This window comes from Rhodamnia argentea, chromosome 6 (genome assembly GCF_020921035.1).
Source record: "Rhodamnia argentea isolate NSW1041297 chromosome 6, ASM2092103v1, whole genome shotgun sequence".
NCBI lineage: Eukaryota > Viridiplantae > Streptophyta > Magnoliopsida > Myrtales > Myrtaceae > Rhodamnia > Rhodamnia argentea.
In genome coordinates this window covers 14,346,366-14,359,141 of record NC_063155.1, presented here as the reverse complement: position 1 = coordinate 14,359,141, position 12,776 = coordinate 14,346,366, and the positions used below count along the sequence as shown (strand labels likewise).

General features: G+C 38.8%; 2 protein-coding genes across 2 annotated transcripts; one reads left to right on the top strand and one right to left on the bottom strand.

Moving 5' to 3' along the window:
- Positions 1-2,740: 2,740 nt before the first annotated feature.
- On the bottom strand, positions 2,741-3,253 carry LOC125315497 (H/ACA ribonucleoprotein complex subunit GAR1-like). Its single transcript, XM_048280655.1, has one exon. The coding sequence runs from the start codon at positions 3,251-3,253 to the stop codon at positions 2,741-2,743; it is 513 nt and encodes a 170-aa protein (XP_048136612.1).
- Positions 3,254-4,536: 1,283 nt separating this feature from the next.
- On the top strand, positions 4,537-5,146 carry LOC115748453 (probable LRR receptor-like serine/threonine-protein kinase At1g56130). Its single transcript, XM_048281224.1, has 4 exons — positions 4,537-4,657; positions 4,739-4,801; positions 4,939-5,019; positions 5,062-5,146. Exons 1-4 carry the CDS (start codon positions 4,584-4,586, stop codon positions 5,114-5,116), a joined length of 273 nt encoding a protein of 90 aa, XP_048137181.1. The 5' UTR covers positions 4,537-4,583; the 3' UTR covers positions 5,117-5,146.
- Positions 5,147-12,776: the final 7,630 nt, after the last annotated feature.

The following is a 12,776-nucleotide window of genomic DNA, read 5'->3' as shown; positions in this document are numbered from 1 at the left end:
CCGATACTTTCCCGGATCATGTAATAGTTCTCCATGTTCCGCGTCAAGTTTCGCATTTGGTTCCATAGGACTATCTACCGGCTTTGCTCCAAGAAATCCAACTTCATCAAGAATGTCAAGTACGTATTTTCGTTGTGATAAATTGATTCCTACATGTGAATAGGCAACTTCAATACCTAGAAAATATCGTAGGCGTCCCAAATCCTTAGTGTTGAATTTTGTATGCAGAAGCTGCTTAAGCCGTTGAATACCATCTGAATTGCTACCAGTAATGATAATATCATCCACGTATACCACCAAAAGAATACAACCAGCCGAGGAGATGGAACTAAACACCGAATGATCTACTTGACATCGTTTCAATTCAAACTTGATAACAAGATCACCGAATCTACCAAACCAAGCACGTGGAGATTGTTTGAGTCCATACAAGGCTTTATGTAGGCGACATACCAAATTCTCCCCCTGAGCAACAAATCCAGGTGGTTGCTCCATGTACACTTCCTCGGTCAAATCACCATGGAGAAAGGCGTTTTTCACATCTAACTGATGAAGAAGCCAACCAAAATGAGCAGCCCGGGAAATAAAGACACGAACAGATGGAATTTTGGCAACAGGTGAAAAAGTGTCGTCATAGTCAACACCGTATGTTTGAGTATATCCCTTTGCAACTAATCTAGCCTTCAAACGATCAAGAGTGCCATCGGGATGTACCTTAATGGTGAAAACCCAACGACAACCAACGGTTTGCTTACCCGCAGGTAGGTGAACGTGTTGCCAGGTATGGTTGTCAATGAGCACTTTCATTTCGTCCTCCATGGCTTGCCGCCATCCAGGATGAGCAAGGGCTTCAGCAACACTACTAGGCATAGAAATAGAGGACAAGGACGAGACAAAGATAGAGAAACTAGGAGATAAACGATCATATGATAATAAATTTGAAACCGGATGACGAGTACGAAGACAATAAGAAAGACCGGAAGAAGGAGCATAACGATCCACAGGACGGCCAACACAAGAACGTGTACCTTTCCGAGAAGCGATGGGTAAATCAGGATCGGAGAATGGTGCAGCAACTGATGAGGGAACAGATGAATCATGTGTTGGAGAAGTCTGTACCACTGGAGTGGGAGCTGTACCACGTCGATGATAGGTGCGGTCAGCAAAATGAAATCCTGTGGACAGTTCTGAAGGAAGTGAGAATGGAGGGAGTGTCAGCAAGGCGCATCCGCCCCCTTCAGGAGTCACTGTAGATTCCATCTGAGGATTGTAATATGGTTGATCCTCAAAGAATGTTACATCCGCCGATACGAGTACACGATGACGATTAGGACCGTAGCATTTGTAGCCCTTCCGAGTTCGAGAATATCCGAGAAAGATACATTTCTCCGCACGAGGATCTAACTTATCAATACCTGGAGTAAGTTTATGCATAAAACAAACACAACCAAAGACACGTAGAGGTAATGGAAAGGGAGGACGATCTGGATGTAATATGGAAAATGGTGTCTCCCCTTGAAGAACAAAAGTTGGAAGTTGATTAATTAAGAAACAGTCTGTAAGAACTGCATGACCGCATAAGGTTTTAGCTAGATGCATGTGGAACATGAGGCAGCGTGCAACATCAAGAAGATGGCGATTTTTACGCTCAGCGACACCATTCTGTTGGGGAGTGTATGAACAAGAAGCCGATGAATAATACCATGAGAATCAAGAAAATGTTGAAAACCAGAAGTGATGGCAAGATACTCTTTGGCATTATCTGAGCGCAAAATTTTAACGTAAGTATGATACCGATTCAGCACTTCAAAATAGAATAGGCGAAAGCAGTGAAACATCTCAATACAATCCTTTATTAAAAATAACCAAGTCATTCGAGAAAAAATCATCTACGAATGTAACAAAGTACTTGAAACCAGAAATATCGGGAACACGACACGGGCCCCAAACATCGGAGTGAACCAGCTCAAATGGACTTGACACACGATTACGGATGCGAGAAGGAAAGGAAATCCTATGGTGTTTTCCAAACCGACAAGCTTCACATTGAAAAGAACTCATAGACTCGAGGCGAGACTCGGGAAATAAACGCCTAAGAGTGGTTGGAGGCGGATGACCAACACGGCAATGCATCCGGAACACATCGGAGGATGTGTCTCTTACGGCTACAGCAGCTAGCACCTTCTTGTCAAAGTAGTACAGACCATTGGATTCGTGTCCCCCACCAATCATCTGTCTAGTCCTCAGATCTTGAAAGACACAATGAGCAGAGAAAAAAGTTATGGAACAGTTTAGTTCTTTAGTCAAAGAGCTAACAAAAATTAAATTATATGAGGATTTGAGATGGAGGACAGATGACAAAGAAAGAGATGGACTCAAACATGCAATTCTAGTGCCATTAACCCGAGATTGTGAACCATCAGCTAATGTAACAAAATTCGACATTCCAGGAGGTTTGGAACGAAGAGAAGACAACAACTTAGAATTACCAGTCATATGGTGAGTAGCTCTAGAGTCTATGACCTTTTGAGGTTTGTGCCGGAGTAGCAGCAGGTGCTAAAGGACTTGTCACCCGTTGGGACCGAACCAAGGCAACATACTCGGTACGTGTCAATGTAATAGAATCACCCGTATTCCGCATATTAGTAGAGTCTGGTGGAGTCTGTAAGAGATAATCATCTGCCTTTGCATAGGTAGTAAAGTTAGGCCGGAGCTCGGGATGAAGTGCATAACAATAAGCTTATATATGTCCAGCCCTTTGACAATGAGTACAAAAACGGGAGCCACGACCACCCCCAAAGATAGTGGCACCACGAGCACCAGCACCTCCATCACGGCCTCCACGACCTCCACTCGGAGTAAAACTACGACCACGACCACGAAAACCACGACCGTGAGCTCCACGTACATTAGTGCCATGAGAAATCATAGCACTTGTCTCTACAACTGAGGTGATCTTTTCAGCAGGGGTGGAACAAAGAGCTTGGGAGAAAGTCTCATCTACGGTAGGAAGGGAGCTCTGAGAGGTAATCTGCTGGCGAAAGGAGAAATATTCAAATCCGAGGGTCTTGAGATATAGTATAACTCGAAGATCCTCTTGTCGTTTGACGAGAACAACTGGATCGTTCGAAGCTGGAAGATAAGTGTCTAATTGCCTGCAAAGTGTCGTGAAACGAGCATAATGCTCAGATAAGGATTGGCTTCCACGTTGAAGATCAAACGGGGCTTCCCACGTGTCACACACCCGTGTCATGTCGTTCTCGCCAGAGTAAAGTAAAGCACATTTTTCCCGGACTTCCTTAGCAGATTTGCATTGAATGAAGTGAGGACTAATTTTAGGATCCATACTATTTCACAATAGAGTACGGATCATTGCATCTCCGGCAAGCCAACCAGGCACTTTACTCTCATCCGAAGGGACCATAGATTTAAGATAAACACTTTGTTTAGTGGCGGTGAGGTAAACTTCAACGGTTGTAGACCAAGATGCATAATTAGTTCCATCTAACTTGACGGAAGTCACTTGCAATTGTGGCCAACCAGGAGAGGACCCCGAAGCAGCCATTAGCAAACAAAGGATGTCAAGCTAATCAAACGTTTAACTCCAATATCAGAATCAGCCACAAATAATTACCACAAGCCACTCGATTCCATTTGTCTCCTTCAAAACAAAGCAAAAAACCAATCCTCAAATAAAACAATCACCAGCCCTTCGAATAACCATATTCAAGTGACACGTGAGAATAATCACAAACAGCAACACCAATCGGACCAACTAATTGTTTGCAAACCGTTGAGAAAGAAACAACAAGGACCAGACTAATTAGAAGCTTCCATGAACTCCAGTCCATAAAACAGAACCCGAACAACTCAAGAACAAAGGAGGAGCAAGTGCTTGAAGTCCAAGATCATGATCGTAGGAAACTCCAATGCTGCAACTCGACCGAAAAAGAAATCCGCAAGTAGAGGAGAGGCGTGAATGGATTGGCGCTCTATTGGCGAGAGATGGGGAAGTCGCAACCGGATCTGCGACGAAGAAGAGGGGATTACGATGGGATCTACAGTGGTGTGGGGGGTGGCGTGGCTCTTTGCGGTGGTGTGGGAGGGTCGCGAGTCTCTCTGCCGATGATGAGAGAAGGCCGATGAATGAATCTGTGGTGGAGGAGGATGGCGATGGCGGTGGGTGTCGTGATTACACCGACGGCAAGAGCGACGGTGGTTTCTCCGGCTCTGATACCATGTTTAAGGAGAAGATAATTGTTATCATTAACCAAAGAGAGATAACAAAGTTATAAGCAAACCCTATAGACATGAAAGACTATTTTGCCCTCACTTGAATATTTCCTAACACACGTAAAAGATGAAAGTATTTGGGGTGACTTCAAATGCTAAGATACTGGTATTTGTATATTAATATAGAAGGCTTAACACATAAATTAGTCCAATTTCACTTTCTAAAGGTTAGAGAAAAAGTGAAATGTTGAAAGCAAAGGTCCCACCAGAAGACCAATTTCACTTTCTATTTTGATTAGTTATCCAACTCATTTGAGATGCTCTATCCAATATGAAATAATGCCTATTTCATGCTTACGTCTCCCGAAAGTAATAAGTTGAGTGGAGCCCTCCCCTCAAAGCAATGCCGCTCTCTTGCTTATGTGTGAGTGAATCAAACCAATGAGCATCTACTAAACTGCACGACATTGTGGAATCTATTTGACTGAACAGGTTTCTGCAACAGAGATCTCTCTTACAGTAACCTGTCTGGCAACTTTCCTTATTGGGTCAAGGACAGTATTCAAAGGTAAATATAGAAGCTTCAACTGAAAGTACTTTATTTCTTGTCTCGCCCCCATTGTGCATAATTGATCGTCTAGTGTGCTCCGTATATTACTGTTATCCCTCACAGACTAACCTTATGCCTTTGTCATGCACATTCAGTAACTTCATCGCCAACTTCTTCACAGCAGAGAGTACAAATAGTGGGCAATGCTCTTTAGTCAGTTTTACTGATGGTCACCCGTTTTTTTTTTTTTTTTTGCGTCAAAATGGTCTCCTGTTTAGTCTGGATGATTATTATGATGATTGTCTTATTCTGCTGTATTGGCATACAAGATGAATGAGAGATGGCTTCTTCTCTGATTTTCAAAGAAAAACGAAATGATTGTTTCAGAAAGAAGGTATGTAAAACGATGAGCTTTAAAATGAATGACTTACTGGAAATGGAGCATGTCGCTTGTCCTAGGACTTGTACCGGGTGAGCAGAATACGGTAGCCTTTTTGCCACAGGGACAATTGAAATTGATGGACAATGAATCGCCGACGACTTCAGCTCTCACAGCTTCTCGATCTCCCCGGCTTCGCACTTCTCCTCTGCGCAATGCAGGAATTTGAAACGAAACGAAACGAAGGAAAGGAGAAAAAAAAAATCGGGCAGGAAACTTCTTCTGATTTCGCAGCATTGCGCGACCGTTTCGATCTATGCACATACAAGCCTCTGTGGTCTTGGTGCTGCCTTGTTCATCAGGTTCTCATGGTCCTCTTCGACTTCAGGCATCGCATGATCCCACTGCTTGCCCATCTCTTATAGACAAACGCTTTGTCCTCTATGGTTCTGGTGACACTCAATTTGTCATGTCAAACTGTCAAAATATTAAGAAAGCTACGTATGAAAATTTTGACATTTCATAGATGTACTAGTATAGGATGAGCATTTGAAAAGTTAATGAATTAAATGAGCGTCGTAAATTTGGAACTTAATGGCGGAGTTACAACACGAAAAGTCGCCGGAGTTACTTATGTGACAAAATTTGGAAGTTATGGAATTAAATGAGCATTTGAAAAGCTGTCAGCACCAAACGGAACACCGCATGAAAATTTTGGTGTTTTCAGTGTACTATTCTCTAAAATAAATTAGGGCTTCGTTTATTTTGTAGAAAACGATTAATTTGAAAAATATTTTCATAAAAAAGATCGCTTATATAGATTATAAAAAACGAATGAGCGAAAAATATTTTCATTGTTCATGAAAATATTTATGCTTAAATTGTTATCAATAATGAAAATATATTTTTTTATTAAAACTATTTCAAGTGGTACAAGGATCATTTTAAGATAATGTTATTGAAATTATTTATTTTCTACAAAACAAACGGAATCTTCGTTATTAACCAATGTTTTAGACTCTAATCTTGATTTCGGCATGCTTTTCTACAAGTAACAGTCGAGCATGGAGGACCAGCTTCCAGTTTGACTTGGGAGTGCGGTCAGTTTTTACTCTGAGAGTATCTAAAATCTCAAAAATTCAAAATAAAAAAGCCAACAATGAGCACAATTGCAAGTCAATTAATATAGGCCAAAAAAAAAAAAAAGACATTGCAAATGTCATAATTTTTGTGCAACGTTCACTAAAGTATCATATTTTTTTTCTCCTCATTCACTTGAGCACAACGGCTTCTAACAAACGTCCATTTGAGTGCTGAGGCATTTTTTTTTTTCCCATTGCTAAGATGCCTTGACTTCTAAAAAAAAAAAAAAAAAAATACTAAAACGACATAATTTTCAATAAAAGGGGTTAATATCATGAAAAACTCCAAATTAGTACTGGCAGGAGTATGAACCTTTTTAAAGTTACTGTCGTGATAATGGAGTCCGACTTCTTGATTGTGATGCACCCCAACCGAGGGATCTATTTTAGTTGCATTTGGCAACTTGTCCATCCAAAGCTCTAGGAATAGAGTCAGAGATCGAAGACCAGTACGGGATGATAACCTATTTCGATTCTATGCTTTGAATCCGTGCATGGAAGATCACAAACCACCCGAAGAATGAAAGGGAAGGCGGCTGAGCTTGACTTGTGTTGTGCGAGCGATGATGAAGGTATACCTTGGCAAATTAGAGTTAATTTGACCTAAGCAAAGTACAGACATAGGCACATCTTTTCGACCAGGGAATAGTTTTTATCCGATCCTTGCGTAACCCCGCTCAAAGAATATCTTGCTTGTTTTTGTCCATAAAAAAATCTCATGTGACAAATTTACCCCAAAATAATTTTTTGACCATAAAAAAAATCCAACTAATACACATGTGACAAATTTAATTCAAACTAATTTTTTTACCATAAAAACATCCAACTAATATACATATGATAAATTTACCCCAAAATAAATTTTTGCCAATGAAAAACCTCAAACCGATACATCCGTGACAAATTTACTGGTCGTTAGCTTTCATTAAATTGGATTAATGCCACGAAAAATCTCTAATCGGTACATATATGACAAATGGAGTGTAAAACCCTCAAACCGATACGCACATCAACCGTCACGTGCCACTCAACTCAATAATTTGGTAGTAAAATTTAACGAAAAATAATCGAGGTAAATTTATCATAGATATACTAGTATGAGATTTTCGGTGGTGAAAAAAAATTATTTGGGATAAATTTATCATAGGTGTATCGGTTTGGAGATTTTGGGAGGTATTAACCCTTTAAGAAAAACATTCGCCACAAGTGTCGAAAATCCGACGTGGCATGGTACTTGCAGTGAATTTTTTTTAGACGTCATAACACTCAAGTGATCGATTTCAACACTTATTGTGAATTTTTATATATATATAATTTATGGCATTTAAGTGATCATTTGAAAGTTATGACACTCAAATAGATGTTTTTTTAAGAAGTCGCGCATCAGGCTAACGCCGCATACAAAAGTCATGCCACTCGTAACGTTCTTATTTCCATCTAGGCCTAGGGGATACGACCCATTGACCCGAGTCGACTCCACGTGATACGACGAATCACGTGCATTAGAGAGGCACGTGGCAGAATCAAGTTCTCGTGATTTTGAGAGAGAGAGAGAGAGTGGCTGGCTGTGCCTTTCCCGTGAGGCCATCATTTCGAGCGTAACGCGTATCTTGGAGCATGGGCCCACATTGTCCTGTTTTTGGGCTCTTTTTTGTTGGGTTTCTCGTCAGTCTCCATCCTGTATCATCACATGGGCTGACACCCAATACGAGAATGCTTCGAAGGTCCAACCATATTTAGTTGTGTCCGTAGTAAGAAAATCTTTACTCTCTAAAGATGGCGACGCGGCATCTCGAAAAAATAGAAGCGCAATTTGAGATCATACTTCACGAGAAAAGAAGTTAATCGATCCAAAGGACATGTCGCACGATTAACAATTGAGTACGTAGAAGAAATGCTATTCTTTTTAAGACCGAGACCGGTCCGACGGTTCACGATAGACGGGATTTATTCATTCGGTACCGGAGAAGTATTAAACTATCATTTTGCTAAGTCCCCGAAAGGTGTTATCTGCAGAGCTATATTTCGTACACGAAATATAGGTACGCACATTGTAGAGACATCTTGTGCATAGATCTAATTTGACAACCCTAATTAAGCCTATGCATAATGACATCAGAAACCCCACGTTTTGTCTATAAATGAGACGAAATTATCATATTGCACCTTAGAAATGTCCTCATCGGACGTCGTACCTTTTGTCTTTTGTCCATATTACTTTCATGCACAATCATTTTCTTTATGAATGTCCCCCCATCATTATCATATTCGCGGCAAAAAAATAAAGAGTTTGACCTGCATCCGATTCTTTTTCATCCCAAAGATATGCTACGAAAAAAAAAACAATAAATAAATAAATAAATAAAGGGAGAGAGCATCAAAATCAGACAAAGAACATCATGTCAATAGTGGGACAATCTCGACACGACAAGCTTTATTCGAAATTAGTATGAAAAAAGTTACCCAGAATTAGCAAGAAACAAAAGGGCCAAGATCGAAGTCATTGTGGCATATTTACTTCAAATTTTTTCTGTGATGACACTAAAATCCCCAAATTTGTCTTCATGTGACGCATTTAGTTGAATTTTTTTTTTTTGTGAAACCAAAAAAACTAAGCTTTTACCCGTGTGATATATTTACCACAAATTATTTCTTTATGATATCCAAAATCTCAAATTTGTAGGCGCATGACACATTTATCCTAAATTCTAAGGTAAATGTGTCACATAGATTCAAGTTTAGGGTTTTGGTGTTACAAAAAAATAATAATAATGGTAGATATGTCACACAAGTATAAATTCAGGGCAAATCGGCCACACGGGTACAAGTGTGAAATTTTTGGTGTCACGAAAAAGAGTTCAAGGTAAATGTATACAGTGTGCATAAGTTAGGGTTTTTGAGTTTGTTATCTCCAGGTACATCTATTTCTTCTCCCCATGGTAGATCGTTCTCTCGGCATTAGGACGACTCCGAATTTTCGAGATATATCCTAGTTTCGGCATCGGGCTCCGTGGTTATTGTGTTACTCTGGATCGCTACGCAGCTCGACCATGCAATTCCCTCGGGCGTGCGTGTGAGCCCTCGAGCATAGCTGAGTGCCTCGAGCGAACCCTGGAGATCAATATTCGATACCAAGAAAGATGAATCATGTGTAACCTGGCAGGACACATGAAAAGAGGAAGGACAAGAGGGAGAATAAGTTAGACGGGTACGAGGGACTTGCAATAACGTCAATGATTTCCATGAAGGCAACCCAACTGTGGAGAGAGAGAGAGAGAGAGAGGTGAAGAAGCAGCAAGCAAGAATCTGGCAACAGAAGAATAACCCGTGAACAAGGTATGTGTGGCCCCATCGTGGGTCTTTCGTGAACGAACGAATCCAAAAATAATGATAAGAATAAGAGCAAAGTTCACCATGTTTCGGATGCATTGGAGCAAAAATAAACCATATAAAAGAAGTGCATAAAGAACAAGTGAACAGCTGAAAGTGGATGTGGTTGCCAGATTAGCTGTAATGAACTTGCCAAAGGTTAACAGCTTTTTTGTCACCATTGTTTTGTCCCAAGCCCTAATCTCGATCTCGATCTCGATCTCCTAAGGAACTTACATCTGACCAAGATTGGGTCTAATGACCTTGAGAAACTTAAGTACTCGGGTTAGGTGAGCGATAGAAGTGTGCAAAAAGAATCGACTGGATCGGTTCTCGGAGGTGCCGGTCCAGTTCCTGGTTTCCGGGGTGGAACCACCCACCCGGATTGGACGGACTATTTTTCTTTTAGTTTTTAATAAACTCTTTAAAGAAATAATCTAAACTCCTAATTATTAGTGGTACTTCTACATATTTAAAATGTGAATATGTATTGCAAGCACATATAATTGGTTCCATTGGATCACCCGGGAACCGACCATCCCTAGTGAGTGATATTAGTTTTCTTAAGAATAAGACGAGCAATCGCGCTAAAAAATACATTTTATTGGCCACACGAGTGATATTAGGTGTACTAAAAAGTATATACGTTGGAATTGGAAAATAGTCCGAGTATCAAGGGAAATACAATCTTTCCTTTGGAAGCTACAAAGTCAAAGATTGATCAATGTACAAGCGTTTCTATTCGGGAAAAGATTTGGTGTCCCAACAAATCTCACCCGTTGTCGTACTTCTATAGCTACCCTCATTCAATTAGTTAAGTTAGTGGTTAATTAGCGAGACAACAAATGGCCGCACGATTGGGGTTAGACGATCTTGTAACCCTTAGGCTGCATTTAGTTGTCCGTATAGAATTGAATAGAATAGGATATACATTCAGGGATTTTGTCATATTTTATCAACTATTTGGTGAGTCGCAGTAATAAAGCCGGATATGTTCATATCATATTCTGTTTGTTGTTTGGTATTTACGACATATCAATGTAAATGAATTTGAAAATGCATAAATAGAGACTATAAGAATCTTTCATAATTCATTGCAAAATCAACTAAGAGAGAAAATATAATCATTCACTTTTGCGACTATGAAGAATTTTGTCTTTCTCACTACTTTCGTTAAACTTCAACATGAATCACAAAGTTACATAGGTAGATTTTTTACTCTCTTTATGCTTTCATAGACTTTTGACGTGAATAGAAAGCTAAGAAGGATAATAAGTTTCAACTCTCTTGCCATTTTCGTAGAGTTTTGTCATGAACTAAAAAGCTACAAAGGAGTTGTGAAATTTCAACATGAAATTAGAGATATACGGGAGAAGGAGATGAAAATGATATATATTTTTTTTAGAAATTTCATTGCCCCCCTCATTTTTCGAGAATTAGAAAAATCATTTTCAAGTTTGAATATGTTCACTTAAAATTTGGGTTCTTCTACTTCTTCTTTTTTTAATATTTATTTCTTAATTTTAATTCTCTTTTTTATCATTCTTTTATTCCCTTCCATCATTTCTCACTAAAAATTACAAACTATACTATTATACTTAAAATATGTAATGATATAGATACTATATATATACATATATATACACAAACTATATATTATAAAGTAGAAAGAAACTAAATACATAAAGAAAATTAGAATAAGGAAAAACAAAATTATTATTTTGGTTAGTGAAATATTGTTTAAATTTAATTATCTTTTATTTTTTATTATGAAGAAGTTTGTTATTCAGAAAAATAATTTTTATACTGTGAATAGAAGAAATCTTATCCACTTTTATCCCACCTCCCCCCAAACACATGATAAGATAAATTTTGTCCTATAATGAGCACCAAATGTAGCCTTAGAAAATCACTGGTAGTCTCTCTTTAGTTGCTCGATAATTAGTGAAACCAAAAGCACATACCAGTTTTGATTAGGCACCTTAAAGAAAGGACAGATGGAAAGTTGGCTTACGTGATAACTTGTGTAATTTAATGCTACTTATGAAGCACCTTAAAGCTTTGACACTCTCAATCTTTTGCTAACTCGAGTAAGATTGTTCCTCGCATCCACCTGAACTTTTCTTTCTTTTTTCGCCTTAAAGGCGAATCACGAGGGAGAAATCTCATCTTATCCCAAAAGAAAAGCAACATGAATCTCACTCACTCCCGAAAGCCAATTTGATATCGAAAAAGATTTAGATCAAAAGAACCGACATTGGATTCCATTGTTCACAAGATTGAGCCAAAAATTTTCAATGCAAACTCCTATCAAAATCATCCAAAAATCGGGAGAAATACCAAAAAAAGTCCTAAACGTATTGCAATTGTGCCAATTCGATTTTAATTTTTTTTTTTTTGCAATTTAGTTTTAAATCTTTTGCATTTGTGTCGATTCAATCTATCTAACTGGCCAACGCTGACATGGACTTTTTTAAATAATATTATTTATTTTTATGTTTTATATTTTTTTTTCTTTAATTTTTCTTTTTCCTCTAGACTTCTTGCTAGCCCTAAGCTGAGAAAACTTCAAACACCGATTCGTATTTTTCATAGAGAAATCTCCGATCAACGATAGAACAAGATCCATTTTGCATCTTATCTAAGGGATTCCTTGGTTGTAAAGACAAAATTCAAAAATTCAAAAAAATGTTAAAATACTATTTAAACAAGTTCGTGTTAGCATCGGCCAACCAGATAGATTGAATTGGTACAATTACCATAGGTTTAGGGGTTTTTTTTTTTTTTTTGTTGTTGATAATTTTCTCTCCAAAAACCCTACATCATAATCCGGAATGCATAGCTTGATATGCAATCATTTATGGGGGTAGCTTGAATATACCCTTGTGTGCCTCTCTTTAACCTTTAAGGGCTAAAAAGTGATGGTTAGCTTGAGGCCACGCATGCCCTCTGGAGAAAGGGAATATTATTATCTCTCTCTCTTGCACTTTTTTTTTTTTTTTGGTTGCAACCTTGATTGTGCATAGTCATCTATATGTGAGGATGAAATCTCATGGCCATATAGATTGCCATGCAAAAGGTTGTTGACGAAAATGAACAGGGA

Coding starts and splice junctions, on each gene's coding strand:
- LOC115748453 (XM_048281224.1), top strand. CDS start 4,584: ATGCTTACGTCTCCCGAAAGTAATAAGTTGAGTGGAGCCCTCCCCTCA. Junction 4,802..4,938: donor GTCAAGGACAGTATTCAAAG/GTAAATATAGAA, acceptor ATGCACATTCAG/TAACTTCATCGCCAACTTCT. Junction 5,020..5,061: donor AGTTTTACTGATGGTCACCC/GTTTTTTTTTTT, acceptor TCTCCTGTTTAG/TCTGGATGATTATTATGATG.
- LOC125315497 (XM_048280655.1), bottom strand. CDS start 3,253: ATGACACGGGTGTGTGACACGTGGGAAGCCCCGTTTGATCTTCAACGT.